The 26,670-nt window shown below is 39.9% G+C and overlaps 1 protein-coding gene across 2 annotated transcripts in view; it reads right to left on the bottom strand.

Moving 5' to 3' along the window:
• CFAP74 (cilia and flagella associated protein 74) overlaps nt 1-26,670 on the bottom strand; it is a 118,660-nt gene that overhangs the window by 42,762 nt on the left and 49,228 nt on the right. For both annotated transcript variants that reach the window (XM_072608567.1, XM_072608566.1), the window contains 5 exons: nt 25,325-25,489; nt 17,076-17,220; nt 14,143-14,243; nt 12,711-12,833; nt 8,331-8,452 (listed from right to left, as the gene is read on the bottom strand). In XM_072608567.1, coding sequence (XP_072464668.1) covers nt 8,331-8,452; nt 12,711-12,833; nt 14,143-14,243; nt 17,076-17,220; nt 25,325-25,489 — 656 coding nt within the window. The remainder of the gene's footprint in view (nt 1-8,330; nt 8,453-12,710; nt 12,834-14,142; nt 14,244-17,075; nt 17,221-25,324; nt 25,490-26,670) is intronic.

The raw sequence follows: 26,670 nt of genomic DNA on the forward strand, positions 1-26,670 counted from the left end.
GTGATGGTAATGGAAAAGAGAGACAGAGACAGAGAGACGGAGATGGAGACAGAGAGAGAGAGAGAAAGATAGAGAGAGGGAGGGAGGAAGGGAGAGGGAGAGGGAAAGGGAAAGGAGGAGGAGGTAAAGGAGGAGGAGGACCTGAGAGGCCAGCAGGGAGAAGAAGACTTGAATGGGCAGTGTTTGTCCTCATCCTGCGTAGGAGCCAACACAGAAAAATGAGACATGTCCTCTGGTGTGTTTAGAAGGCGTCATTACAGAACATCATATATACATGGGGGGAGGGGAGAGAGGAAGACAGGAGAGAGAGAAAATGAGAGGGGGAGGAGAGAGGAGGGAGAAGGAGGGAGTTTGAAAGGAAGTGTCTGTTTCCTCATCTGTATAAGGGGAATAAAAATACTTATATAAAACTCTAAGTCCTAGGGTTGTTGTGAAGAATGTGCCTTATAAATCCTAAAGCATTATAAAAGGGGTGGTGGTGGTAGGGTGTCTTCAGCTATCTGAGAGAGGCAGACCAAGACAGAAAGTTCTGTGGGATGGGAGCTCCCACTACAGGAACTCTTACACTCGGGGGTTCAAATAACTCGGGGGATTTAAATACATCTTTGGGATTAATAGTTACTCATTCAAGGTTTCAATGCACTTTTATCTTTTTTAATAAAAGTTTTTTTTTCCTGTAATGTATACTGAAGTGGAGAGCTGGTCTCCAGCTTTTAGGGGCAGACTTGGTGCCTGAACTAAGACTACAAATAAATCCAGAAGCGTGCTTAGGTCCTTCCCATCATGAGACAGCGTCTGTTCCCAAAAGCTGCTTACATTTTGAAGCATTTCAACAATCCAAGAAATAAATTTAGGACACTTGCAATCAACCAATTGATAACTGCCACGCTACATACCTGACACTTCTAGGATTTAGCTATTATAAGGTCACACTTCAAAATCCAGCTTCCTTAAGCTTTACCCTTACCATAGTGCCCTTAAAATAAAATCATGAGACAGAAACAAAAATAGAGCAAAACAGTCCCAATCTGTGTAATTTTCTGGGAAGAACAAAGCCCTTAGTTTGGCATTATCAGATCACAAATTATATTATAGAGCAGTAATTATCACAACAATCTGGTACTGGATTAAAAAAAAACCAGAAAAGTTATTCAGTAGAATGGATTGGATAAACAAGAGCAAAAGCCTGAGCTTTGATAAATTCTTAAGAACATAAGAACTCTGGGAAATAAACTTTTTATTCAAATACAATTGCAACCAAAACTGATAGTAACCAGGAGGGAAATAGCTTTACACCAGCAGCTTATACCATCTATATAATAAATTCCAACTGGACAAAGGATAATGTTACAATATTAAAAGACAATGAATTAGGGAAGAATTAAGAAACTATTGTGATGTAAAAAATAGTATAAAAGACCAAAAGCTGGCAAATTTTGGAAAAATAAAAGACATTTGCACAAATAAAATAAATGTAGCTAGAATATAAAGAAAAGATATGGAATGGGAAAAAAATCTTTGGATGAAACTTCTTTGACAAAAGCCCGATGTCCAAAATCTTCAAGGAACTGATGCAAATCTCTAAGAGCAATTTCCCAGGAGATAAATGGCTAAAGGATATGGACAAATAATTCATAAGATAAGAAACACAAGCAATCAACAGCCATCTTAAATTCTCAAAATTGTAAAATGTATTTGAGATATCAATGTTGCCATCAAACTGACAAAGATAGTAAAGGAAAAATTAAACTTTGGTGCGTTGGTAGCATGCAGAAAATACACACATACACACTAATTCATAGCTATTACAACTGTGAATGGGTCCAATTATTTTGGTAAATAATTTGGAATTGTACAAGAAATGTTACAAAAATGTATTTTTAAATTAAAATAAATAAACAAAATAAAACTTCTATCTTTTAACCCAGGGATCCTATTCTTGGGCTTATAACTCCTAGGGAGGTAGTTGACAACAAGAGAAAAATTTCTGCTTGTGAAAATATGCATAGCAGCAACGTTTATAAAAGCAGTAGAAAGTATGCCTAGTAACTGCAGAATGACTATACAAACTGTGGTGTGTGACTGCAATAAAATATTACTGTACCAGAAGAAATAACAAAAGGAGAGAAATGCAAGGAAACGTAAGACTTATGAAGTGACATAGAGTAAACCAAAGAACCAAATACAAAGTTATTTTAACTATGCAAATGAACTCGGATAAAAATCATGTGTGCATTCTTTTAATAGATGGAGAATGACTGAAGTGTTAGGTTATATGTTGTTGCTCAGTTGTTTCCATGATGTCTGACTCTTCATGACCCCATTTGGGGTTTTCTTGGCAGAGATACTAGAGTGCTTTACCATTTCCTACTCCAGTTCATTTTACAGGTGGGGAAACTGAGGTAAGCAGGGTTAAATGACTTGCCCAGGATCACACAGCCAGTAAGTGTCAGAGGCCAGATTTGAATTCAGGAAGATGAGTCTTCCTGACTCCAGGCCTGGCACTCTATGCACTATGGCATCACCTAGCTGCCCCTAGATTATATGCATTCAGTTATAATCACTCTTTTATGTGATTTTATTTAAATATTTTCAAGGATTATACTTTGCTGGAAAGAGGGACAGTAGAAGCATGGATGGAGGAAATGTGACACAGTAGAAAGAGCTCTGTACCTGGATTCAAACCCCACCTGTGCCTCTTACCATCTGTGTGACCCTTCATAAGTCGCTACCTTTTTCTGGGCCTCAGTTTCCTTATCTGTAAAGTGAAGACATGAGGTCTGGACTAGATGACCTCTAAATTTCTTTACAGTTCTAACAAAATGCACCAATAAATTTGATTTTTAAAGTATGAAACCTCTTAGAAAATCCACTGGGCATAAGACCATAGAAGTAATATGTTATTAAATCAGAGGAGGTTTACCTTCTTACTTCTGTGCTTGGGTTATTCTCCAAAGGCAAAAATGCACAGACATCCTTGTGGATTTCATCTTCCCTCTTGGGAAAATGATGGATCACTTAGATAGCCGTATGTATGTCTTTCCAATAATGGGCTTGGACTCATTTGATAATCTAAGAAAAGTCATCCCTCTCTCTTGGAAAACTCATAAAATGGAACTGATAATACATCCCTGCTTAAGCCATGTATGGCCTTGTATAATAGTTTGATTGTGAGCACACAGCTACTAATGCTTTCCAAGACTTTCTGTTAGGGTTCTGACCTGGTATAGTGAGCTAGATCCTTTGATTACAAAGAATTCCTTTGGACCTCTACCATTCAGACATATCAGCCAAGGCCCCTTCTTTTTTCTTTCTTTTTAACGGGTACTGAAATGAAAATACCATGAGCACATGGAAATGCAGAATCTGAAATCAGTTTTCCTGCAGTGATTAATTAGAGAATGCTCTTATGTTTATTTTTGTTTTAGATCAAATTCAACTTGGCTTCCCAAAGAAATTGATGGGGTGGATTTAGCTATAATGTGAATTAATCAACTATTCTGTTTTGGAAAAAAATGGTAAAAATGCCAGTTTCTTAGTTTACTTCCTGACTTATTCAGGAGAAACACGGATCCCCTGCCAGAGCAACAAGAGAATCACAGAAACTCAGAGTCGAAAGGCACCTTGCAGGTCACTTGGCCCAATTTCGTCCAATAGAATCAGTAGGTAAGCTTCCTCAGGGTAGACCCTTCCATTCTTCTCTGAATTCCCAGCAGAGTGCCTGGGCACATTGGAAATGCTTAAGGCTTGGTCAATTTCATTTAATGGATTAGTAATTCTCTCCACAATATATAGCCTTTGCTTGGTCACTCACAGTTCATCAATAAGGATTAATTAAATACTAGACGCTGTGTTACGTGCTAGGGATTCAAAAAGCAAAAGAGAGTCCCTTCCCTCAAGGAGTGACCGAGATGAGAGACCTATTGCCCCCTGAGAGATCTCCTTCTGTTCTGTTTAGCTTCTAATTGCTATTATTTTTCTATATTGAACTGAGATTCATTCTCTCTCTCCTATCCGTTGCCCTTAGTTTCGCCCTCCTGGACCAAGGGTAACAGGTATAATTTTTCTTCCAGGATGCGTCATAGCAGTTTCTAGATCTCCCCATCTCTCCAGTCTGCACCCTCTAGAGTTAAATTTCCTTAGAAATGGCAACTGATGCTCAGATAGCACAGTTTCAGGATCAGTGTCTCCCTGTATGGAATTCAGTCTGGCTCATCAATGTCCCACCCCTCACCGCCATCTTGAAACAGTTAAATTCCTTCTCTGACTTTTGAGTGTCCAATCACATCTCACTGGTCCTCAGGAGTCAGTTGTGTCACTTAGGGATAGGAGTCCCCTTAACAAGCTGCTGGCTGAACTTCTCTCTGTTGTTGGCCTTGCATGTTCCCAGGTAAATGAGTGGAAAAATGAAAATCACCACATCCACACCTTGGGTCCCCAAGTCTCGTTTCTAAGGGTCATAAATTGGCATCTTCCTCTCTTTGGATGGATATATAGGCACATCAGAATGGGCCATTCTTAACCAGCAAAAATGGTGCTCTGGGTGCTGGGATCTGGTTTCCTTTTTTAAACAGAGGTTAAATGCTAGGGTATGTCACATAAATGACAAAGACAGAAAGTTTTGAGTAAAATGACTTTAAAGGATCCTAGCTCTGGAGCTGGGACCCCAGAAACCACCTAGTACAATTTCTTCATTTGTCAGATGAGAAAACTGAGGTTGAGGAATGTGAAGTGATTTGTCTAAGGTTATACAGGTAGTATTATTAATTTATGCCCCTCTAAGACCTAGAGTACCTGCCCTAGAATCATGAGGACCTGAGTTCAAATCCAGCCTCACACATGTACTAGTTGTATGACCCTGGTCAAGTCACTTCACCTTGTTGGTCTCTGTTTCCTCACTGGTAAAATGGAGAAGGAAATGGCAACCCTCTTCTCCCCACCCCAATATCTCTGCCAAGAAAACCCCAAATGGGTCATGAAAAGTCAGACATGACTAATTGACTAAACAACGAGAAATACAGATGAGTTGTGATTTTTAGTTTCGGGGTTTTTTAAGTAGCTGGGAACCTTCTTACCCTAGAAAAAAAGCATTCCATCACTGATGAACAAACATATTATGCATCTATTCTATGCAGAGCACTGTAAGAAAGAGAAAAATAGCTCTTCCCCCCACAAAAAAGTGAAAAATAACTCCCCCCTCAAGTGAAAAATAGCTACCCCTCTCCCCTTCTTCATTCCCCTGAGCTGGAGGAAGGCTGCTGGAGGCTGTATCCAAAGAGATGGGAGCCTGTGTAATTATCGATATGAACTCATATTTTCCTCTGGAACAAAAATAAATACTGTGGCTGCTAAAAACGCTCTGAGAATGCCAACTCAAATCCAATTTTAGTTCTTCAGCATTACCTTTCAGAGAAGACGGGATGTGGACGTTCTTTGGTTTGAAAAGAAACTCGCCTTTTTCTTTCAGATTTTTCAGATAAAGCTGGCCATGGTTTGTCTTTTCACAGGGCAGTATGGTGGCATTTTACACCTGTTAGGTTACTTAATTTACAGAATATATAGTAATGTGCTTAATTTGTTCCTCTATAATTAACCCCCCCCCTCAACAAACCATGGCTCCTTAATATGGGAAAAAATGCATTTATCAATAAGACCGTGATGGTGGTTTTGAAACTGAAAAAAAAAATCTGTTGGTTTGCAAGGTGTGGCAATAATATAATGAAATTGTTTTTCCAACATAGAGACTTGAATTTTCTCATCCCATCATGTGTGCTTAAAGGGTTCACCTGAGAGGAGGCTCCAGACTTAGAAGAAACGTAGAAGGTACAATTGAGTTCTTAGAGCCTCTGGTCTGTCTCTTACTCACTGTGTGAACATGACAAAATCAGTTTCCTCAGACATAAAATGGGGATCATTCATTGTTGTGGTTCCATTGTGTCTGACTCTTTGTGACTCTATTTGGGGTTTTCTTGGCAAAGATACTGGAGTGGTTTGACATTTCCTGCTCCAGCTCATTTTAACAGATGAGGAAACGGAGGTCAACAGGGCAAAGGGACTTGCTCAGGGTCACACAGCTAGTATATGCCTGAGGCTGAATTTGAACTTAGTTCTTCCTGGCCCCAGCCCACGGAGCACTCTACTGACTTTGCCCCATAGGAAGGAGGATGCTTAATACATACATTTAAGCTATTGTGGAAATGATATACTTTTTTCTTAATGATTCAGTAACTATCTGAAAAAGTTTTGAATGGGTCCTGTCTTTGGAGCTAGCTACCTATGTCATACAAAAAAAGAAATCTTACTTCTTTATAGTCAGTCATACCTCAGTTGTACCAAAATAATAGCGCTCAACTCAGTCAGCTCTCAGGCCTGGAAAAGCTTAGAGCTGCTGCTAAAGGTTAGATGTGCCCTCCGAGTACCAAAATATCCTGCCACTGACTCCTGAGTTAGTCCTTCAGAAGGACGAATGCCATGGACTCTGATGCTAACAAGAAGACGGGACACTCAGAAGTGTTTCTTGTGATATCGGTCTTGTAGGAAGATACATGCAAGTGAATAACATTCATGGCACAGATAAATAGAATGCAAATACTCCTTACTTGGGGCAGCTGGTTGGTGCTATGCAGTTAGGAAGACTCGTCTTTGTGAGTTCAAATCTGGCCACAGACACTTACTAGCTGTGTGACCCTAGACAAGTCACTTAATCCTGTTTGCCTCAATTTCCTCATCTGAAAGATGAGATGGAGAAGGAAATGGCAAATCGCTCCAGTATCTTTGCCAAGGAAACCTCAAATGGGGTCACAAAGAGTCGAATAAAACTAAAAAATGATTCAATAATAATAAAACTACTTTGTAGGGATGGCCTCACTTTTCTATTTTGCATTAATGTCCCTAGTGCCTGGCATATAGTAGGCACTTAATAAATGCATGTTGATTTGACTAATGGATTCAGAAGTCCTGATCTAGTTCTTCTTTCTTCTTTCCTCCTTTTTCTAAAGTTAAGTGGTATACATTTCCTTCAAGAAAAATAAATTTGATAGGTTTTGTTCACATATTTATATTTTCCAATGTTATCTGTCCTTCCTTCCTCTCCTACAGATCTATTCCTTATAACAAAGAAATTCTCCTTATAATAAAGGGGAAAAACAGTTCAGCAAAATTAGTCATCATTGAAAAATTCTGATATCATATGATATATACCTGTCATCCCTCACCTCTGCAAAGAAACTGGTACCATATTTTTCTCATATTTCTTTTTTGGAGAGAACAATGATCATGGTTGTTGTCAAAATATTTTGGAGATACCCTGTTTTCCAGAGCTAAGGTCTAGCAAGCAGCCTGTGCCCTGAGATTTGCACTCTGGAATGACCTCACCCTCTGACAAAGCATATTGCTTGGACCAGGACCAGGTGTTCGCTGAGGGATTTAGCTCCCCCTATACACCAGGAGCATTCATCACATATTTGCAATCCCTGTTCCTTGTCACCTGCTCCTATCACAGAGCTCTGGTTCTATACCAGGAGGGATCACCATGATCCCTAAGACTTGAGACAATGTTCCCACAGGACCCAAGAATACTTGTATTGTCCCAAGAAATGCCAACTATTACAAGATCTAAGAATGCTTATGTTGTGGGTCAGCCCCTTTCATGTATATAAGTGGCCCTAACCGTAGCAACCTTAAGCCCTCCTTCTTGGGATGGGGGGACTTCCATGTGCATATGTCATTTTCCTCACTCTGAAATTAATTAAACCTCTGTTCGTGTTCTGACTTTTCTGTCCTAGTTTGTTGTTTGTTTGGCTCCGGTCACCCACAGTTTAGAGGCTGGTTCTGGTCCAGTTGACATTGCTTAGTCATTTTTCAATCGTGTCCTACTTTTCATGACCCTTTGTGGAGTTTTCATGGAGTAGTTTGCCCTTTCCTTCTTCAGCTCATTTTACAGGTAAGGAAACTGAGGCAAACAAGGGTAAATGACTTATTCAGGGTTACCCAGCTAGTAAGCATCTAAAGGTGGATCTGAAATCAGAAAGATGAGTCTTCCTGACTCCAGACCCAGCACTCTGTGCTCTGTGATGCCTCTTGGCAGCCTTATACATATACAATAGGTACTTAATAAATGTTTGTTGACTATTGACTGAGTCTGCTCCCCACATCACAAGACAGAGAGTGCAAAAATCTGCTTAAAATATAAACAATGGACTCAATCACACAGAACAAGTCTCTTCTCATTTCCTTTGACCTGGCTGCCTGACTTCCTTCCAAACCTAGATGTGTGATGAAGATGAATACTTATGGTAATGCATTCCATTTCATGCCCGGTGGGGGCTCACCTGGTCTGAATGATGACAGCCTCTTGATATAATCGATCATACATACAGATGTTTAGGTCCACATTTGGTTTGGGAACCCAGACAGGCACGATAATAGCAAGCCCCACAGCTGTGAAACACAACTAGGTTCAAAAACACAAAATCAACAAAATGTGTGAGTCAGGTCATCAGTAAATTTATTAAGTCCATTTGTTAATCATCATCAAATGAGAGAAACTTCTAATGGACCCTTCTCCCAAACCCCTCAGTGTTTCTTCTTTTCCTCCAATAATCCACTCCCCAGTGGAGTGAGCCTTGGAATAGAGTTGGCCTGAGAGCTGACCACAAGATGAGTACCTCAATGTACCTGGTGCCTCCATAACCAGGTTGTCCCCAAGACTTCACCAAACCTTGCCTTGACCATCAGGCAGGAGCAGAAACTACCTACCAACATTCTAGCAGCCTCCAAGTATACTCCCAGCCCCACCTCCAGCCCCCAATCTGCTTTCCACTTTCTACTCAGAGACTGATCAGCAAATCAATGTTGCCATTGCTACTTTTGAAGAGTGTAACCTATCTATCCTTAAATGAAGTCACTGACAGCCCTAGGCAAAAGTTCCCTTCCCTAGCACCATTTTCCCTTTCTCAAACTAGTCATATTTGACTCATTTGTCCCAATGTCCTTTCTTACTGTGCCCTATCATTCTGTTGTACTCTCTGGAATACTTGTTCTATTATTAACAACTACCCTTCATCTTAAAACAATATCTTTCCACTAGGAATTACTTAGTGGCTATTTTATATATAATTTTCTATATCCATGATCAGGGGATTTTATCTTTGTTACCCCTAGGGCCTAGGGTGGGGTCTTAGTAGATGCTTAATGGATGTTCATTGATCTGAATTGGCCAAAAATGGCTGAAGAATGGTTAATGAGCATTGATTAAGTACCTACTATGTGCCAGACTGTGTTAAGTGCTGGGGATACAGAAAGAAACAAAAGATGGTCCTTGCCCTCAATGAGCTCGACTGATGGGAATCAGGGCGGGGAGAGACAGCATATATTAGAAGCCAGTTAGATACAGAATAAATAGAAAAAAATTAACAGAAGGAAAACACTGGAATTGAGAAGAGTTAGGGAAGGCTTCCTGTAGAAGATGGGGTTTTAGTTGGGACTTAATGGAAACCAAGGACGTCAGGAGTCACAGCAGAGGAGGGAGAACGTTCCAAGTGTGGGAGAAAGTCAGAACCTCTGAAACTGAGAAGTGGAGCATCTTGTTTGAGAAATGGTGGGGAGGCCAGTGTCAGTGGATCTAAGAGTGTGGTGAGAATTAAAGTGTGTGGGGGGGCAATGGGATTTGAATGCCAAACAGGAGATTTTATTTTTAGCCCTGCAGATAATAAGGAACCATTGGACTTTATTGAGGAGGGGAGTGACATGGTCAGATCTGTGCTTTAGGAAAATCCTTTTAGTGGCTGAATGGATGATGGATTAGAGTGGGGAGAGAGCTGAAGCAGGCAGACCCACCAAGAGCTAGTGCAAGAGTCCAAATGGGTCTGCACCAGAGGGGCAACAGTGTCAGAGGAGAGAAGGGGAAGGGGGTTATTGAAGAGACTCTGCAAAGGTGAAATCAAGCAGGACTTGGCATCAGATTGGATATGGGAAGGTGAGAAAAAGTAAAGAGTGGAGGAAGATACTTAGGTTTCAAATCTGGGTAATGGAGAGGATGGTGGTGTCCTCAACAGTAATAGGAGGGCAGAGAGCTTAGAGGGAAACATAGTATGATCAGTTATGGACATGGCTGATTAGACATGGTCTGTTAGATGTGGGGCTTGAGATGTCTGAAAGGTAGTTGGAGATGAGAGATTAGAGGTGGGCAGAGAGGTTAGGGACAACCAGGTAGATCTGAGAATCACCAGCATAGAGGTGATAATTAAATACATGATGAGGTCACTGAGTGAAATAGTTTAGAGGGAGAAGGGCCCAGAACAGAGACCTGTGGATTATCCACAGTTAGTGGGTACCCATAGTTACCCAGCAAAGAAGACTGAGGAGAGCAAGTCAATGGACAGAGGAGAACCAGGAGAGATGGTGTCTCAAAAACCAAGTCATTTTTCAGTTGTATCTGATTCTCTGTGACATCATTTGGGGTTTCCTTGGCAAAAATACTGGAGTGGTCTGCCATTTCCTTCTCCAGCTCATTTTACAGATGAGGAAACTGAGGCAAACAGGCTTAGGTGATTTGCCCAGGGAGAGCATTCATCAGATGATTAAAAACCTGAAACTTGAAAAATGTCCAAAGGAGGTAAACTTAATTCTCCTTGGGAGTTTATCAGCTTTAAAGATCAGATTTAGCCATGGGAAAAGAGAAAAAATTGCCCTCAATCCTATGGAAAGACCACAAACGGAGAGAGGGAAGTGCCATCATATTCTCCGGTAACTTAAGCCACAAAATGAGGAAGGCTTTGGGTGTTATTGACTTTGCGAACAAAACACACACATGGTGAGATGAGCTCTTTCACATGTATGACATGGTGCTAAATTAACTGATCAATCAACAAGCACTTGTTGAACACCTACTGTGTGCCAGGCATTATGCTAGCTGCTGGGGATACAAAAATGAGCACTTACTACATGCCAGACATCATGGTAGTTGTTGAAGATACAAAGATGTACAATAGAATAACCTCTGCCCTTAAGAAGCTTCCATTCTATCAGGAGACAAAAAGTACAAATATACCTGTATGCAGAATAAATACAAAGTAATTAAATACAAGGTAGTTGATAGAGAGGGAGGGCACCAGCCTTTTTTGGGGGTGTGTGTATAATGGTGGATCAGAAAGACTTTCTCCAAATTGTTTGAGCTGTAACTTGAAGGAGGTAAGGGATTCCGTGAGGTTAGAGGTGAGAGGGCAGAGCATTCTAGGCAAGGGGAACGCCAAAGCAAAGACACAGAGATGGGAGAGGAACTGTAGAGTACAGGAAAGGGAACTGAAAAGATAGATTGAGACCAGGTTACAAAGGGTTTTAAAGAATAAACAGAAGACTTTGTAAGTTCATATTTTTATTCTCGAGGAAAAAGAGAGCCACTGGAGTTTATTTTGTATGGGAAAGAGTGACATGGTCAGATCTGTGCATGAGGAAAATCACTTTGACAGAGATGTGGAAGATGAAGGAGAAGTTTGAGGCCAGGAGAAGACTCTTGTAACGGTCTAGCCAAGAGGTGATGAGGACTTGAGGCAAAGTCAAGGCTTGGATGTGGCATGTGGAAGAGTCAGGAATTTGCCATCTGATTAGACCCATGGGGTGAGGGAAGATAAGGGCTCTAGGAAAATTATAGGGATATGAACTTGGAAAACTAGAGGAATGGTAGGGCCCTCGATGGAAATTGTGAAGTTTGGGGAAAAGGGTGGATTTTCGGGGAGAGAGAATGATTTCTGTTTTGAACACGTTGATTCTCCGGTTTGGAATGCCTAGTAGGCACTTGATGAGGCAAGACCAAAGCTTGGGAGAGAAACTGGGGAAAGAAAGATAGATCTGTGGGTCAGTTGTGCACAGAGATGATAATTAAGCCTATGGGAGCTGATAAGAGCACCAAGAAAAAGTATATAAAAAAGAGAAGAGGGCTGAGGACAGAAAGATGGCCAGTACTTGTAGTTAGGGGGAATGACTGGATGATGAAGGTAGCAGCGGAGACTGAGAAGGAGGAGACAGATGGGTAAAGGGAGAACCAGAGGAAATATATGTGTGTGTTTGCATACATGTGTATGTATATGTCTGTGTATGTATATGTACATGTATGTGTGTGCATACATACATGTGTTTATATATACATGCATAGATATATACACATGCATATACACATGTATATGTACGTGTGTGTATATGTGTATATGTATATATGTGTGTGTGTACACAAAAACAAGCTTCCAAAACATTTCTATGTATTTTAAAGACAGTAAGAATTTATAAATGAATGGTACAGCATTTGTTTTTAAATATCCTAAGATAGATCTATGGATATTTGCTCCAAATGGAAATTTTGGACAAAGGAGTAGCTGTGACCCTGATGAAGGTGATCTGGTGGCTCTCTGCTCTCTATAAATTAAAAAAAAAGTCCTTTACTGCCTTTCTTTTTCCTCTAGGAGACTTAGTGGCAGGGGGACCCATTCCCCATGTTGCCCCTGGCCACTCAGCCCTGTTGTCTCCTTTACCCATTTTATGAGTACTCTGTGACTCAGTTCCTTGACATTTATTTTACTCTCCCCCCTCTACTGCTTCCCCCTCTGTTCCCCCACCCCTGCTTCTCAGACTCCACATCCTAGACCAAAAACTGTCCATTTTGCAGAAAAGAATCCCTTATATGTGAAGAGGAAAACAAAGGGAATTGGAATACTTACAGGCTTGCAATCAGGATTCTTAAACGTGAGTTGAAACTTGGCTTCTGAAGATCCTGGAATTATTGGGGTGAAGATTACAGGAATTTTGACAGAGCCGAAGGGTCCAATTTCATTGGTTGTTATCTACACAGAAAGAGAAGTCCAAGAGGAGGTAGGCAGTCTTGGGAGAGGAGGTTGCCTTTCTCTGGATCCCCAGAGCTCATCACAGAGACTATAGTATGTTACTGTCCAGTTGTATCTGACTTTTCATGATCCCATTTGGGGTTTTCTTGGCAGAGATACTGCCATTTCCTTCCCCAGCTCATTTTGCAGATGAGAAAACTGAGGCAAACAAGGTAAAGTGACTTGCCCAGGGTCACACAGCTAGTAAGTGTCTGAGGCTGGACTTGAACCCAGGAAGATCAGTTTTCCTGACTCTAGGTCTGACACTCCATCTACTGTATTACCTAGCTGCCCATATTTTTAAACACATAAAAGAAAAAAGAATTACAAAGGAAGGGAAAGGAAGAAAACATGCACATATTAAGTGCCTACTATATGCCAGGCCCTGTACTAATTATCTGACAAACATTATTTCATTTGATCTTCACAACAACCCTGGGAGAGAGGTGTTATTATTATTTACATAGCTAAGGAAATTGAAGCAGAGGTTAAGTGACTTGCCCAAGGTCACACAGCTAATAAGTGTCTGAGGTTGGATTTGAACTCAAATCTTTCTGAAACCAATCAGATTTGTCATAAGGATCTGAACATGTTGCATATGGAAATACAAAGATTAATATCAGGTTCAGGTTCTTCTGAGTCCTACACCATGCCAGTCATATGATTTCTTTGGAGTCTTCAAGGTCAAAGATAGCCAAGCCTGTACTACATGGATGTCTTTGGCCCACTGCCACAGAACAAGAACTCCTCAGTACCCAGGAAGCCTGGGTTATATCAGCACCTGAGGAGTTGTGCTAGAATCAGACTCACTTTGGAAATACAAGGACTCAAATGCTTTCTTCTTGTTTAAAACTTGGTCAAAGTTGATAGGGCAGTTAGATGGACCAGTAGATAGAGTACTGGGCCAAAAGTCTGGAAGAACTGAGTTCAAATCCAGCCTCAAACACTTCCTAGCTGTGTGACCCTGGCAAGTCACTTAACCTTGTTTGCCTCTATTTCCTCATCTCTAAAATGACCTAGAGAAGGAAATGGCAAACTACTCCAATATCTTTGCCAAGAAAATCCCAAGTAGTGCCACCAAGAGACAGACAAGACTGAAATGACTGAACTATAACAACAGTAATAAAATTATTAGCAAAGAAATGGTCTCGCATAAATCGCTTGGGGATGATGAAGGACATAAAGTCACTTCAGACTCTCTGCCTTGGGTCTGTCTCTTTGCAGGACAATATTAGCTAGATGGGGGCCCGGAGTTTGGGGTGCTCTTTACCTCTCCCAGTTTGATTTCTGCTTGGTCGTCACCAAAGTTAGTTTCTACTCCTTCGTATATGGGTTCTTCAATTCTAATGACAGTATGTTCTTGGTATAGTTCTGGAAACAGAGGCAAAAAGACTGAGATCTTGGAAGGCAGAGAACCTAGCTTCTCCTCTTATCCCTCCAGCAGCATAACACAGTACAAGGCTGGGCACCTAGTGGGCAAGTGTGCTTAAGGTAGACTGGTTGTATTGGAGGTAAATTTTAAAAGTTCTCTTAACATCCTAATGAATAAAAGGGGAAAGTCTGGTTGATGACTAAACATGTTTCCAGCTTCTCTTCTCAACAGAGAGGTCTCATTTGCTTAGGCAGCAGCAGCTACATGACACATTTGTTGTCAAAGAAGGTATGGCTCAGACCTCCATGAGCAGAACAGAGTCTCACTTCCACCTTCTAGCACAGAATGAAGCCTGTAGAGGATTAATCTGTTCAGGAATTATAGACCTAGGGGAAGCTTCCAGTTCTGTCACCTCCAATGAATAAAGCTTTCCTGCTATTTGATTGGGACAGACCCTAACAGCAGTCTACTGATGCTCAGACCAACACCAGATCAGGATCTTGCACAGCTTCAGGGAGGCACCAATCATATTTTTCTTTGGATTATACCCCTTTGGGAGTGCTGCAAGCTTGCAAGTCCCCAGTCTGGGTTGTCTGTGAGGTCCTGGAATAACACAGCTCTTAATATCTCAAGAAACAAACAGCAGGACTAGCCTGGACTTTCCCTCCAGAAGTGCACTGAGTCCAGCCCTAAGAACAAGCTGTCAAGAAATAAGCTGGAAAAATGAGGAAAAAAAAGAGTACATCATAAAAAGTTATTATGGTGAAAGGGATGCTCAAGTCATAAGACTAGAAGAAGAGGATGACTCTCAAATATCTATAAGCAAAGCCTCAAAGAAAAATACAAGTTGGAATTGAATTTAACTAGAATTTCTGGAAGAGATGAAAGAAGAGTTAAAAAATGTTTTTATCAATGAAATGAGAGCACTTGAGAAAAAAACTGAAGAAATTAGAGCTATGTAATATTATAAGGTGATCAGCTATGAATGACTTAGCTATTCTCAGCAATATAATGACCTGAGACAAAACTGAAGGACTTATAATGAAAAATGCTATCCATCCCCAGAGAAAGAACTTATGATGTCTTGAATACAAACTGCAACATATTTGTAAAAAATTTTCTTTATTTTTCTTGAGGTTTTTTTCTTGTCTATTTTTTCACAACATGACTATTATGGATATGTTTTGCATGATTATACATGTATAACCTAAATTGAATTTCTTGCCTGATTAATGAGGTGAGGTTGGGAAGGGAGGAAGGGAGAGAATTTAGAACTCAAAGTTTTAAAAATGAATGTTAATTGTTTTTTACATGCAACTGGGGAAAATAAAATAATAGTACATTAAAAAAAAAAAGAAATGGGAGCTAAGGAAGAAAGAATTGGAAAGGAAATCAACAGCTTAGCATGAGGAACAAAATCTTGCCCAACCAACAAAGTCCTTGAAAATTAGGATGGACCGAATAGAAGCTAATGATTCCTTGAGATAATAAGAAATTTTTAAGATATCAAAATACTGGAAAAAATAGAAGAAAATGTAAGGTATCTCATAGTAAAAACAATCGACCTGGAATAAAAAAGAATGGAGGAGAAAAAATTTAAGAATCACTAGACTACCTAAACGCAGTGATCAAAATTAAGAGAGTAGACATCATATTTCAAGACATTGTAAAAGAACTCTAAGAAGGCAAAAAAAATGTATAACTTTTTCTGAGGTAGCAAAGAATGGGAATCAGAGGAGGTGGCCACTGTTTGGGGAATGGCTGAACAAATTATGGTATGTAAATCTGATGGATTATTATTTTGTTATAAGAAACTATCATGTTATAAGAAACCATTTAATAGTTTTTATGGAAAGACTCATACGAATGGATGCAGAATGAAGAAACAGAACCAGCAGGACATTTTATACAATGAAAGCAATATGGTAAAGAGAAACAACTGTGAAAGATTTAGGAACTCTGGTTATGTCATGACCAGTCATGATTCTAGAGGACTCAGGATGAACTATGATATCTACATCCTGATAGAAAGATGAAGGACTTAGAATGCAGAATGAGGAACATACTTTTTTGGACACTGAATGTCCAATATAGAAATGTGTTTAACTGGATTATACATGTGTGTAACAGGAACTTTGTTTTTCTTTCATTCTCAATTGGGGTGGGGTGGATGGGAAAGAGAAAAGATGGAATTTTACAGATTCAAAAATAAAATTTAAAAATAAAATTATATAGGGCTCCTTGAGATATTTAACAATAGTAACAACTGGGTTGGATCCCTCTCTGCCTTCAGCTTAACCCAACTCCACTTCATCAAGGCTCTGTGAGAGGTTAAGTCAAGGCAAGATGAGAAAGAAAAGGAATGTTCCAGGATGGGACCACCTGATAGAAAACTTGGTGACTCTATAGATCTTAGCACTGACAGGGAACGGTTTCTTAACCTTCCTTGTGTCATGAACCCCTTTGGCAATCTTGGGAAGCCTCTGCCTCTTCTCAGAATATTTTTAAATGCATAAAACAAAATTCAAAGGATTACAAGGAAAACTGATTTTACAGCGAATCCGAAAAGTCTTAATGGGATTTCAAGCTTTAATCGTGTAAATAATGAATTGTTATTTATTATTTTTATATTATTATTTTAAAGATCATTATTTAAACTATTAAAGCTTAGAATTCCACTAAGACTTTTGGGATACCTTCTACTGAAATGCAATTACCAAAATATTTTTTAAAACAATTTCATGGACCCTGGGCTAAGACTCTTTGGTCTGGGATCTCCTGAGCAAAGGACTTAGACACAATGTACACTCTATCTAAATCAACGGTCTTACCTTCATAGGGGGCTTCTGAGACTTGAGAGCTCGTGACTGGAACTTTATCTAGGGTGGGAGGACAATAGACTTCACTCTGGATATCCACGAGGTTACTGGTGCTTTTCTCCTCTGTAAATTTATCATCCACTGAATATAAAGTGCTCTAAAAGGCAGATCGATAAAAACCAAAAACAACAATTTCACTTGGTTTTCAATTATATGCTCAACTGAATGTAAACACCTTGTGAAGGGTGATTCTTTCCATTCTTTGTGTTTGCTGTCAGCAGTATCTAGCACAGCACATGATACACAGTAGGCACTTAAAAAATACTTGGTGATTGATTGCTAGAACACTGTCATTTTGGGGGGACCCATATTCAATCTGCAGGACACCAAGCAAGGGAACAGACCTCGTTGGGCCAAAGTGCTGCTTAGCCTGTGTGGACCTAGTTATTTGCATGTAGTCTCCCCTATTAGAATGGGAGCTCAGTAGGGGCTGATTTTGCCTGTCTTTAGCATTGTGCCTGCTACAAAGTGAGTGCCTAATTGTTGACTGACTGACCAACTAATTAACGAAGCAATTTATTATTTAGTTGATGCCCTATAAAAGGAAGCATCAGGATGTCCACCAAACTAACCTTTCATCATTATTTGTTGACCATTCGCTTCATATGGACTATGTGCCATACCTGTGGCAGAGCCTTCTAAGCTCATATTGGTCTGATCCGCCACAATCCGACCCACTGTACCTTGACCCCAACATAGTGATGTCACCCTCTTTGAGAATGAAAGGCAACAGCCAAATTTATTGATCGTTCCATTCATGTAGATTAATACTTGACTCCAGAAATCCCAAGAGGTTCTCCAAATGCTTCAAGGCTATACTAGCTTCTTTCTTTTTAAAGAAAATTATTTATTTTTGACATTAAAAAAATTGAGTTCTGAATTCTTTCCTTCCCACTTTCCCCTATTCTACTTGTTGAGAAGGTAAAGAAATATGATATCAATTATACATGGGATATTGTGTAAAACATATTTCCATGTTAGCTATATGCAAAAAAAGCAAGAAAAATAAAGAAAGTGAAAAAAATTATCCTGCAATCTGAACTGACTCCATTATCTCTCTCCATGGAGATGGATAGCGTTTTTCTTCATAAATCCTTCAGAATTATCTTGGATCATTTCATTGATCAGAATAGCCAAGTCACTTATAGCTGATCATTGTACAAAAACTCCTGTCACTGTGTACAATGTTCTCTTGATTCCGCTCATTTCATTTTGCATCAGCTCATGTAAGTCTTCCCATATAAGTCTTCAGAAAGCACCCTTCTGCTCATTTTTTATAGCACAATAATATTCCATAACAATCACATACCATAGCTTTTTCAGCCATTCCCTAGTTGATGGGTATCTCCTCAGTTTCCAATTCTCTGCCATCAAAAAAGGGTGCTATAAATATTTTTATTTTTGTACTTCTTTTAATATCTTCCAGGACTTCTTGTTAGGCTTGTCTCCAATTTATATATATATATATATATATATATATATATATATATATATATATATATATATATATATATATATATATATATATTTTCCCTCTTACATTTGTATTTTTTTCTTTGAGGCTTTGCATATGGCTGCTATGACATCGTTGTCTTCTTCTGAGTTTGTAGCTTCTCATGGTCATATTGTTTTTTTAGTTGTCGTTTGCTCATTTTTCCAGCCTGTTTCTTGACTTTTAACTTTATGTTAAAATTGGATTCTACTGGGAGTGGGGAACATGGTGGAGGGGGACTGTCGGAAAGCTTCAAGTTTTTGTGCTGCTGTTTTCAAAATTGGTTCTGGGAGTTTGTAGTTTTTGGTACTTCCAAGGTGGTATGATCCAAGGAGAGGTATTGTTACTTCTCTTTTGGATTGTGCTATGATTTTTATCCAGGAAGGGACCTTGTTCTCCTGCAGCTTCAAGTGCTAATGCTTTCCACCTTGGAACTGGAGCCTCAACCCCCTTGTGGCTATTAGCACTTCTCTCAACCCTGGGACTGTGAGCTAGAATTGCGTATGGGCAATGCAACAGGATCCTGCACCCCGTGCCAGCAAAGAGTGTCCTGCAATCTCTTTCTGACCAACTGTCTGATTCTCTTACCATCTCTGGCCTGAGAGCCCCCAAAGGTACTGCTTCTGCTGTGCAACCACCTCTAAGGGTCACTGCTGGTGCTCCTCCCCCTCCACCCCAAAAAACACCAGGGTGGCTTCCACCCCAGTGTCACAAACTTCTCCTCCTAAATTGTCTTAGGATGGAAAAAAAGTCTCACTCCAATTTTTTGTTAGCTCTTCTGCTCTAGAATTCTATTTGAGATGTTATTTTAAAGTTGTGTGGACAGGAATATTGGGGGAGTTCAACTGAGTCCTTGCTTCTATTCCACCATCCAAGCTGTACTAATTTTTCCCAACAATCCTATACTGAATTTATAGCCTGTACTTCTGGGCCTAATAGGCTCCTTCTTCAATTCCTATTTCATGTCCTTAGGCTAAGAAAGCACTTAGATTCTTTCCAAATGTCACATTCTCAGGAAGACCTAACCAAAAATCCTAGGTCTATTCAATTTCCTTCAAACCTGAAGCCCAGGCTGGGGCATATTGTCTATCTATAGGCCTACTTTCTGTATTGCACATACTGTATTTTTTTTTATTCTTCTGGCTCACCAAAGAGTGGGGGTTGGTCTACTCGGAAAGGATACCCCAAGAGAAATTTCTCAAAAAGATCTAGTGTGTAATATTGATGTGTTGTTACTAGAAACTGGTATTAGGAATATCTAGGAATTCTTAAGATGGAACCAAAAAATAAAAATAAGGAAAAGATTACAGATAATAGTTATCAGGTTTATCTTATTTTCCTAGAAGATTCTTTGCTGGAAGAAACTTTCTCTCTCTTCTAGCATCTGGCATAGTTCTCTGTATACAGTAGATCCTTAACAAAATTTTGTTATTGTTGGAAGGAAGGTCCCATATACCTTTCCCTGGGAACAAAGTTGATGTTCATTGATTAAGGGATGGCTAAACAAACCATGTCCCATTAATAAATAGAGTGGGGAGACAGTTAAGAGCGGCAGACCCCACCCCCACCTCACAAGTTATTGCACTGGTCCTAGTGTGAGGTGATGAGCATGATGCACCAGGGTAGGGGCATTGTCAAAACAGAAAAGGGGGCTATATGAGAGATGTTATAAAGGTAAAATGAACAAGTCTTGGCAACAGATTGGATGTAAGAGTAGAGTAAGAGTATATTCCAGTACATTACTGTGCTGTAAAAAAAAAACAAGGAATATGATGTATACAGAAAAGCATGGGAAGATTTAAATGAATCAATGCAAAGTGAAACAAACAGACCTAGGAAAACAATTTACACAATGATTACCACTCTGCAAATGGAAAAAGTGGCAACAAAATAATATCAAAAACAATAGAAATGGAAGACTGAAATATGTTACAGTGACTAAGCTAAAACAGGGATGAAAAGGTATTTCCCCCTACTTCTTTGTAGAGGTGGGGGACTAGGGCTGTGGAACATCCAATATAACATCACTTTTAAAATATGTTTTATATGTTGGTTAGTTTTCTTCTCCTTTTTTTCTTTGTTACAAGAGATGGCTCTCTGGGAGGGGTAAAGGGAGAGATACATTGGGAAATGTAGGTAATGAAAAAATAAAAGATACTAAAATTCATTTTAAATACAAATATTTTTGTTAGTTGGCCATAGCAGAGGTGTAGAACATGTGGTACCCTAGTGGGGCAATATTCCTGAGTGTGGCTAAACCAGATTAAAATGTAATTGGGAGATACTTGACAAAATAAATAAAAATACAAGAAAACACAAATACCACTACATTTTAAAATGAATTCAATATGCTTCCCTAAGGGGTCTTTACGTATGGCTTGGGCAGCTAAGTGGAGCCATAGTGGACAGAGCTCCTGGTCTAGAGTCAGGAAGACTCCTTTTCCTGAGTTTAAATCTGGCCTCAAATTTATTAGCTGTGTGACCCTGGGCAAGTCAGTTAACTTTGTTTGCCTCAGTTTCTTCATCTGTAAAATGAGCTAGAGAAGGAAATGGCAAAAACCATTTCAGTATCTTTGCCAAGAAAACCACAAATAAAGAGTCAGATGTGACTGAAATGACTGAATAATAACAAATACAAGACTTAGTGGTCCCCCATTTGTATTTGAGTGTGACACCACTGGGCTGGTGCATATCACTTTTCCATTACAAAATTTAAACTTCTCTTCCCGTCAGATTTTTCTTGTTTGCTACATGAAGTCTGCAACTCCCACTAATGGGAATTCGATACAACATACATAAAAAATGGATTTAAGCCCCATGTTCTATTCTCTTTCAGGTGAACATAATAACTCTGATCCTCTGAAGTTTGTTACAGTCCATTAAATTTGAATGGAAAAGAAAGAAGATGGAAGGGAGGGCTACTTGGGGGGATGCTCAATAAGTCACACTGAGAGTCGACTCCTCTGCTGGGACCTAAACCAGGTTACAATGTAACTGAGAAATATTTAACAAAATAAATAGGAATACCCTAGATCATAGATAATGTTAACACGTGGTTTTTTAAGGCAATCTGCACTGCAGAGATCCTTAGGTATGATCTAATGGCCCCTGTTTCTATGTGCGTTTGATAGCATGCTCTAACATCCCCTGACTTTAGAAAGATCACATTGTCAAAGATGAAGGGAGAAGTAGAACTCAAATTAAAAGCTCAAGCATATTTCCAATAAGGCTGGGAAGGCTACAAGATGGGTCCTAATCCCCATTCAGTTCTTACTCTGTTTCTGCCACCCAGTGGAAAAGTGAAAGGGCAGGTTCTCAGCCTCTAAGTAGTGATTTTCAAATTAAAGCAATTTACCCAAAAGGCAGATTGATAAGAGCCCCTTCTCCTTGCTTGTGTGTATGTGTTTGTCTTTCGTTGCCGAAGAAGACCATGCTTGTACCTTCTAAATGGAACAGCCCAGAGGGTCTGAATTAGATGGACTTCAAACTATCCTGAAGAATGAGACTTGTGAGAAACAACCAACAATACCTGAACTCCAGTCAGCCAGTCAAAAGCATTTCAATGTTCCCACGGACTATTTGTGCTCGACCTGCGGTAGAGCATTCCAACCTTGTATTGGTCTGATCAGCCACAATTGGACACACTGTACCGACCCCAACATAGCCATATCATTTTGGTCCTCTTCCAGAATGAAGGACAACAACCATTAAGTGCCTGCTAGTGTGATAAGATATGGGAATATAAAAAAAAGGCAAAAGACAGAAATGCCTTTTACAATCTAAAGAGGAAAACAATATATACATGAATTTATATTAGAATTTTAGCTGAAACTTGAAGGAAGACAGGCAGTCCAGGAGACTGAGATGAGGAGAGAGAGAATTCCAGGCATGGGGGCCAACCAGGGAAAATGCTTAATAGTTGGGAGATGAAAAGTCTTGTGTGAGGATCCAATGTCACTGAATTGAAGAATGTGTGTGGATCAGGGATGGTATAAGATATAAGGAGATGGAAAGTTAGATGGGCAAGGTTGTGAAGGGCTTTGAACACCAAACAGAAGGTTTCTACAGTTGACTCTGGAAGGGGTAGGGAGCCCCTGGAGTTTATTGAGGAGGGGGTAGGGTAGGGTGACGTGATTACATCTGATCTTTAGGAAAATCACTTTCATGGCTGAATGGCAGACTGAAGTGGGGAGACACTTAAGGCAGGTAGACCCCACCCCATAAGTTATTGCAATAGTTCATGTGTGAGGGGATGAGCTCCTGCATCAGGGTGGGAGCATTGTCAAAGTAGAAAAGGGGGCATATATCAGAGATGTTATGAAGGTAAAATGAACATGACCGGACTATAGACTGGATGTGGGGGTGGAATGAGAGTGAAAAGTTGAGAATGACATCTGGGTTATGAGCCTGGATGAGTGAGAGGAGGGTGTTATCATTGACAATAATAAGGAATTTAGGGAGAAGAGAGGGCTTGAAGAGAAAGACTATGAGTTCTCTTTTGGACATGTTGAGTTTAAGATACCTACATGACAACCAGTTCAAAATATCCAATAGGCAGATGGAGTTGAGAGACCGAAGGTCAGCAGAGAATAGTTAAAGCTGAACAAATAGATCTGAGAATCATTAGGAAAGAGATGATAATTGAGTCCATGGGAGCTCATGAGATCACCAAGTGTAGAGTGTAGTATATGCTCTATATGTTGTATAGAGTATATACAAGAAATAATACAGAGGAATAAGAGAAGAGGCCTCAGGCTGAAGCCTTGTTGGGACACCTACAGTTAGAAGGTGGGATCTGGGTGAAGATTTAGCAAAGCAAGCAGGGGAGGTAGGTAAGTAGGAGAGAAGCAAGAGAGAAGAGAGTATCAAGGAGGTGATAGTGACTTACAGTGTCAAAGCCTTCAGAGAATTCAGGAAGGATCAGGACTGAGAAAAGGTCATTCACTTTGGAGGTTAAGAGGTCATAGGTGAGCTTGGGGAGATCAGTTTGAGGTTGGAAGGCAAATTGTAGAAAATTAGGAAAGTGAGAGGAGATCTAATGTAGACAGCCTTTTCAGGGAGTTTAGGTACAAAAAGCAGAAGAGATCTAGGACAATAGCTAATGAGGATGGAAGGATAAAGTGAGTGTTTTCTTCAGGATGAGAGAGACATGGACATGTTTGTAGGCAAAAGGGGAGGCAACCAATAGACAGGGAGAGATTGAAGATAAGTGAGAGAATGGGGGTAACAGAAGTGGTGAACTAGAGAAGATAGAATGGATGGAATGGGATCACTTGTGCATGTAAATGAGTTTGTGTTGGCAAGGGAAAAGGCTATCTCTTTGAGTGAGACAGGGATGAAGAAGGAGACAATGGTAGAAAAAATCTAAGAGATGTGAGATGAGAAAGAGGAGAGAAGAGAAAGAGCTTTTAGCAAATGGTCTCAAATTTTTTTAGTGAAATATGAGGCCAAGATTATAGCTGAGAGGGCTGGATGATGGGGGATGGTTATTTGATGGGTTTGAGAAGAGATGAGAAAGCTTGGAACAGTTGTTGTGGTGAGCAGGGATAATAAATTGACTAGGGATATACAAAAGGATTGCCTTGCTGCAGTGAGGGCCCAGTTGAGATTATTTTACATAAATTTGTAGTGGCTTAAGGCAGTATTTCAGAGTGAAAAGTCATCAAGAAATGAAATGGTAAGTCCCATAGGAGAAAGCATTTTTGTGAGGCCTTTTCAAAAGGCTGGAACATCTCCAGATAAATGGAAACTTTAGACTGGTGAAAAGGGTCTTAGAATGGCAGGGGAGGAAAAACCACTCAGCCTTTGGTTAAGGTCCACATTGGTATTTTCTAAGTATTTGTCATGAATACAAATTGGAACATTGGTTACATCTGTGAATTTCAGATAAATCTCTTGGCCAAAGTCATAGCAGATAATTGAAGACCAATACTTTCTTTGAGGGTACCATTTTGGGATGAATAGGTATCAAAAATGACTACTAGAACTGGCTCATGGTGGATTGTGATTTCACCTACGTCCTCAAGTTTAAGAGTAAAAGGACAGGTTATTTGTACAATTTCTTCCTTCCTAAATGAATGTATTGATAATGCATTTTTGCTTATTGTTAATATAATTTTGCTTCTAATTTAGATCTTCCCCACACATTCAAGAGTTTGATTAGGGAAGATTTGTAGGAAGAAGCATACCTTTTGTTAACGAGGCACTGATTCTCAAGGGTTGTGATGCCCTCTGGCTCTGAAAAACGTATAAGTACACTGAGGTTTTACTTTGGGGCTTACTCTTTGGAAGTGTTTGTTTGGCCAGACAAGACTGTCCATTAAGGAGTTCCCTGGCTTTGAAAATCCAGATGTCGATACTTCTCTCTCTGGTAACTATGTATATATGGTCAGACAGGTGAATCTGTTCATTGATCTATGATGTATGTATTGCTAATGTCAGACAGTTGGAAGCCCGTCTGTTAATTTTGATTTCTCTGTATTTTCTCTGAAGTTCAGGGTGCTGGTTTTTTTCCCTGAACTAAGTGAATGAAGCATATGCTTGATTAAAGTGGTTGTTGACCCCTCAAAAGTTGCCTTTCCTTTTAGAAAAGCAGATCTAAGAACCTGTGATAACAGGCCCTCCTGTGTATGTCAGGGTGCTTGCTTTTACAATGAACCAAACCCATTTGGAAGATTTTCTAAGCCCATGACTAGTCAGACATACTCACATCTGTTACGTAGAGGGAGTTGGCTTCGAAATCACATTTCTCAGGGTCTGTGTGCACCTGAAATTTTGTACCCAGGGCTCCATGGTTTTCTAGGGTGATGGTCCGTGAAACAATCTCTCCTACCACATACGTGCCAAAGTCTATGAGCTTTTTATCCAGGGACAGCTGCAAGGAGATAAACCATAATTACCCCTGCCCCAGATAATCAGTAACATCGATTAAATAAACAGCTACCATTTCAAGCAGAAAAACTTACATACTTATTAACACGTCCGAGAAAATGTCCAAGGATTACAATTATTGTCTTTGGCATTTGAAGCCAAATTCTTGAACAACAGATTTGTCACAGGTAGCAACTTGGATACCAGCCTTAATTCAATACTCTTTGAAAATGACATTTGTGGCACCTTGTTTGACTGACTTCCTCCTCATTGGAGAGATTCTATTTATAGGAATTGTGGTGAAAGGTCAATCAAGTCTTCCTTCCAGCCCAACACCCACTGATTGCCTGTAAAACCCATTAAGAGGCCTTCTCATGCAGGCTAATCTGCAATGTCTCAGGGTTGGAGGTACTTCTACTCCACGATATTCCTTTTTTTTTTTTTTTAACAGTTTCCAGCTTCCTTGCAGACAGTGTTTAATTCTTTAAGCTTCTTAGTCTGGATTTCTCATAGGTGTATTTTAGCCCATGCCTCTCCCTCCCATCCCTTCAGTCCCAACTGAAGCCATTTCTTTCTGTCCTGAGCATTTAGATCTTTCATGAACCTTTTGATAGCTCAAGCTTACCTTCTGTAGGAGACTTTCTCAATCTCCCTTGCCCTCCAACCCTCGCTTTAGTCCTCTCCTTCTGAAATGATCTTCCAATACGTACATACCAAACTCAGGGGCAAACAGTATTTGACCCTGCCAGAGCTCCTGTCTTTGCTCCAATCCAGTCTCCATCAACAGTGGAGTAGAGGGGCCAGACACCTGAGAGCTCAAGGTATCTTTGCCCCTTTCACATCCTCTTCAGTTATAGCCACAGGCAGGATGCACAAGAATTTTTAGGAAGCGTTATGGACAAGTCTTGTTCTCTTTCTCATCCTATACCTCCAAACTCCCACAGACTTTCAAATGGTTATCCAGACTGAATCTGGAGAAAGTACTTGGTCTACGGTACAAAAGAATTTGGGGAGAGGGGCAGGGCGGATTTCTAGACAAGAGGCAAATGGAAAATGTTTCTCTAACAGAGCATCAATTTTTCCAATCAGTCATGGAGATTGAAAGACAAAGAACATTTTTCTTTAACAAGAATCTGGTCTCCCTTTGATGAGCCTAGAAAATGTTCCAAATGGATTGGTCCATTT

Source organism: Notamacropus eugenii, chromosome 5 (assembly GCF_028372415.1).
Source record: "Notamacropus eugenii isolate mMacEug1 chromosome 5, mMacEug1.pri_v2, whole genome shotgun sequence".
Lineage (NCBI taxonomy): Eukaryota > Metazoa > Chordata > Mammalia > Diprotodontia > Macropodidae > Notamacropus > Notamacropus eugenii.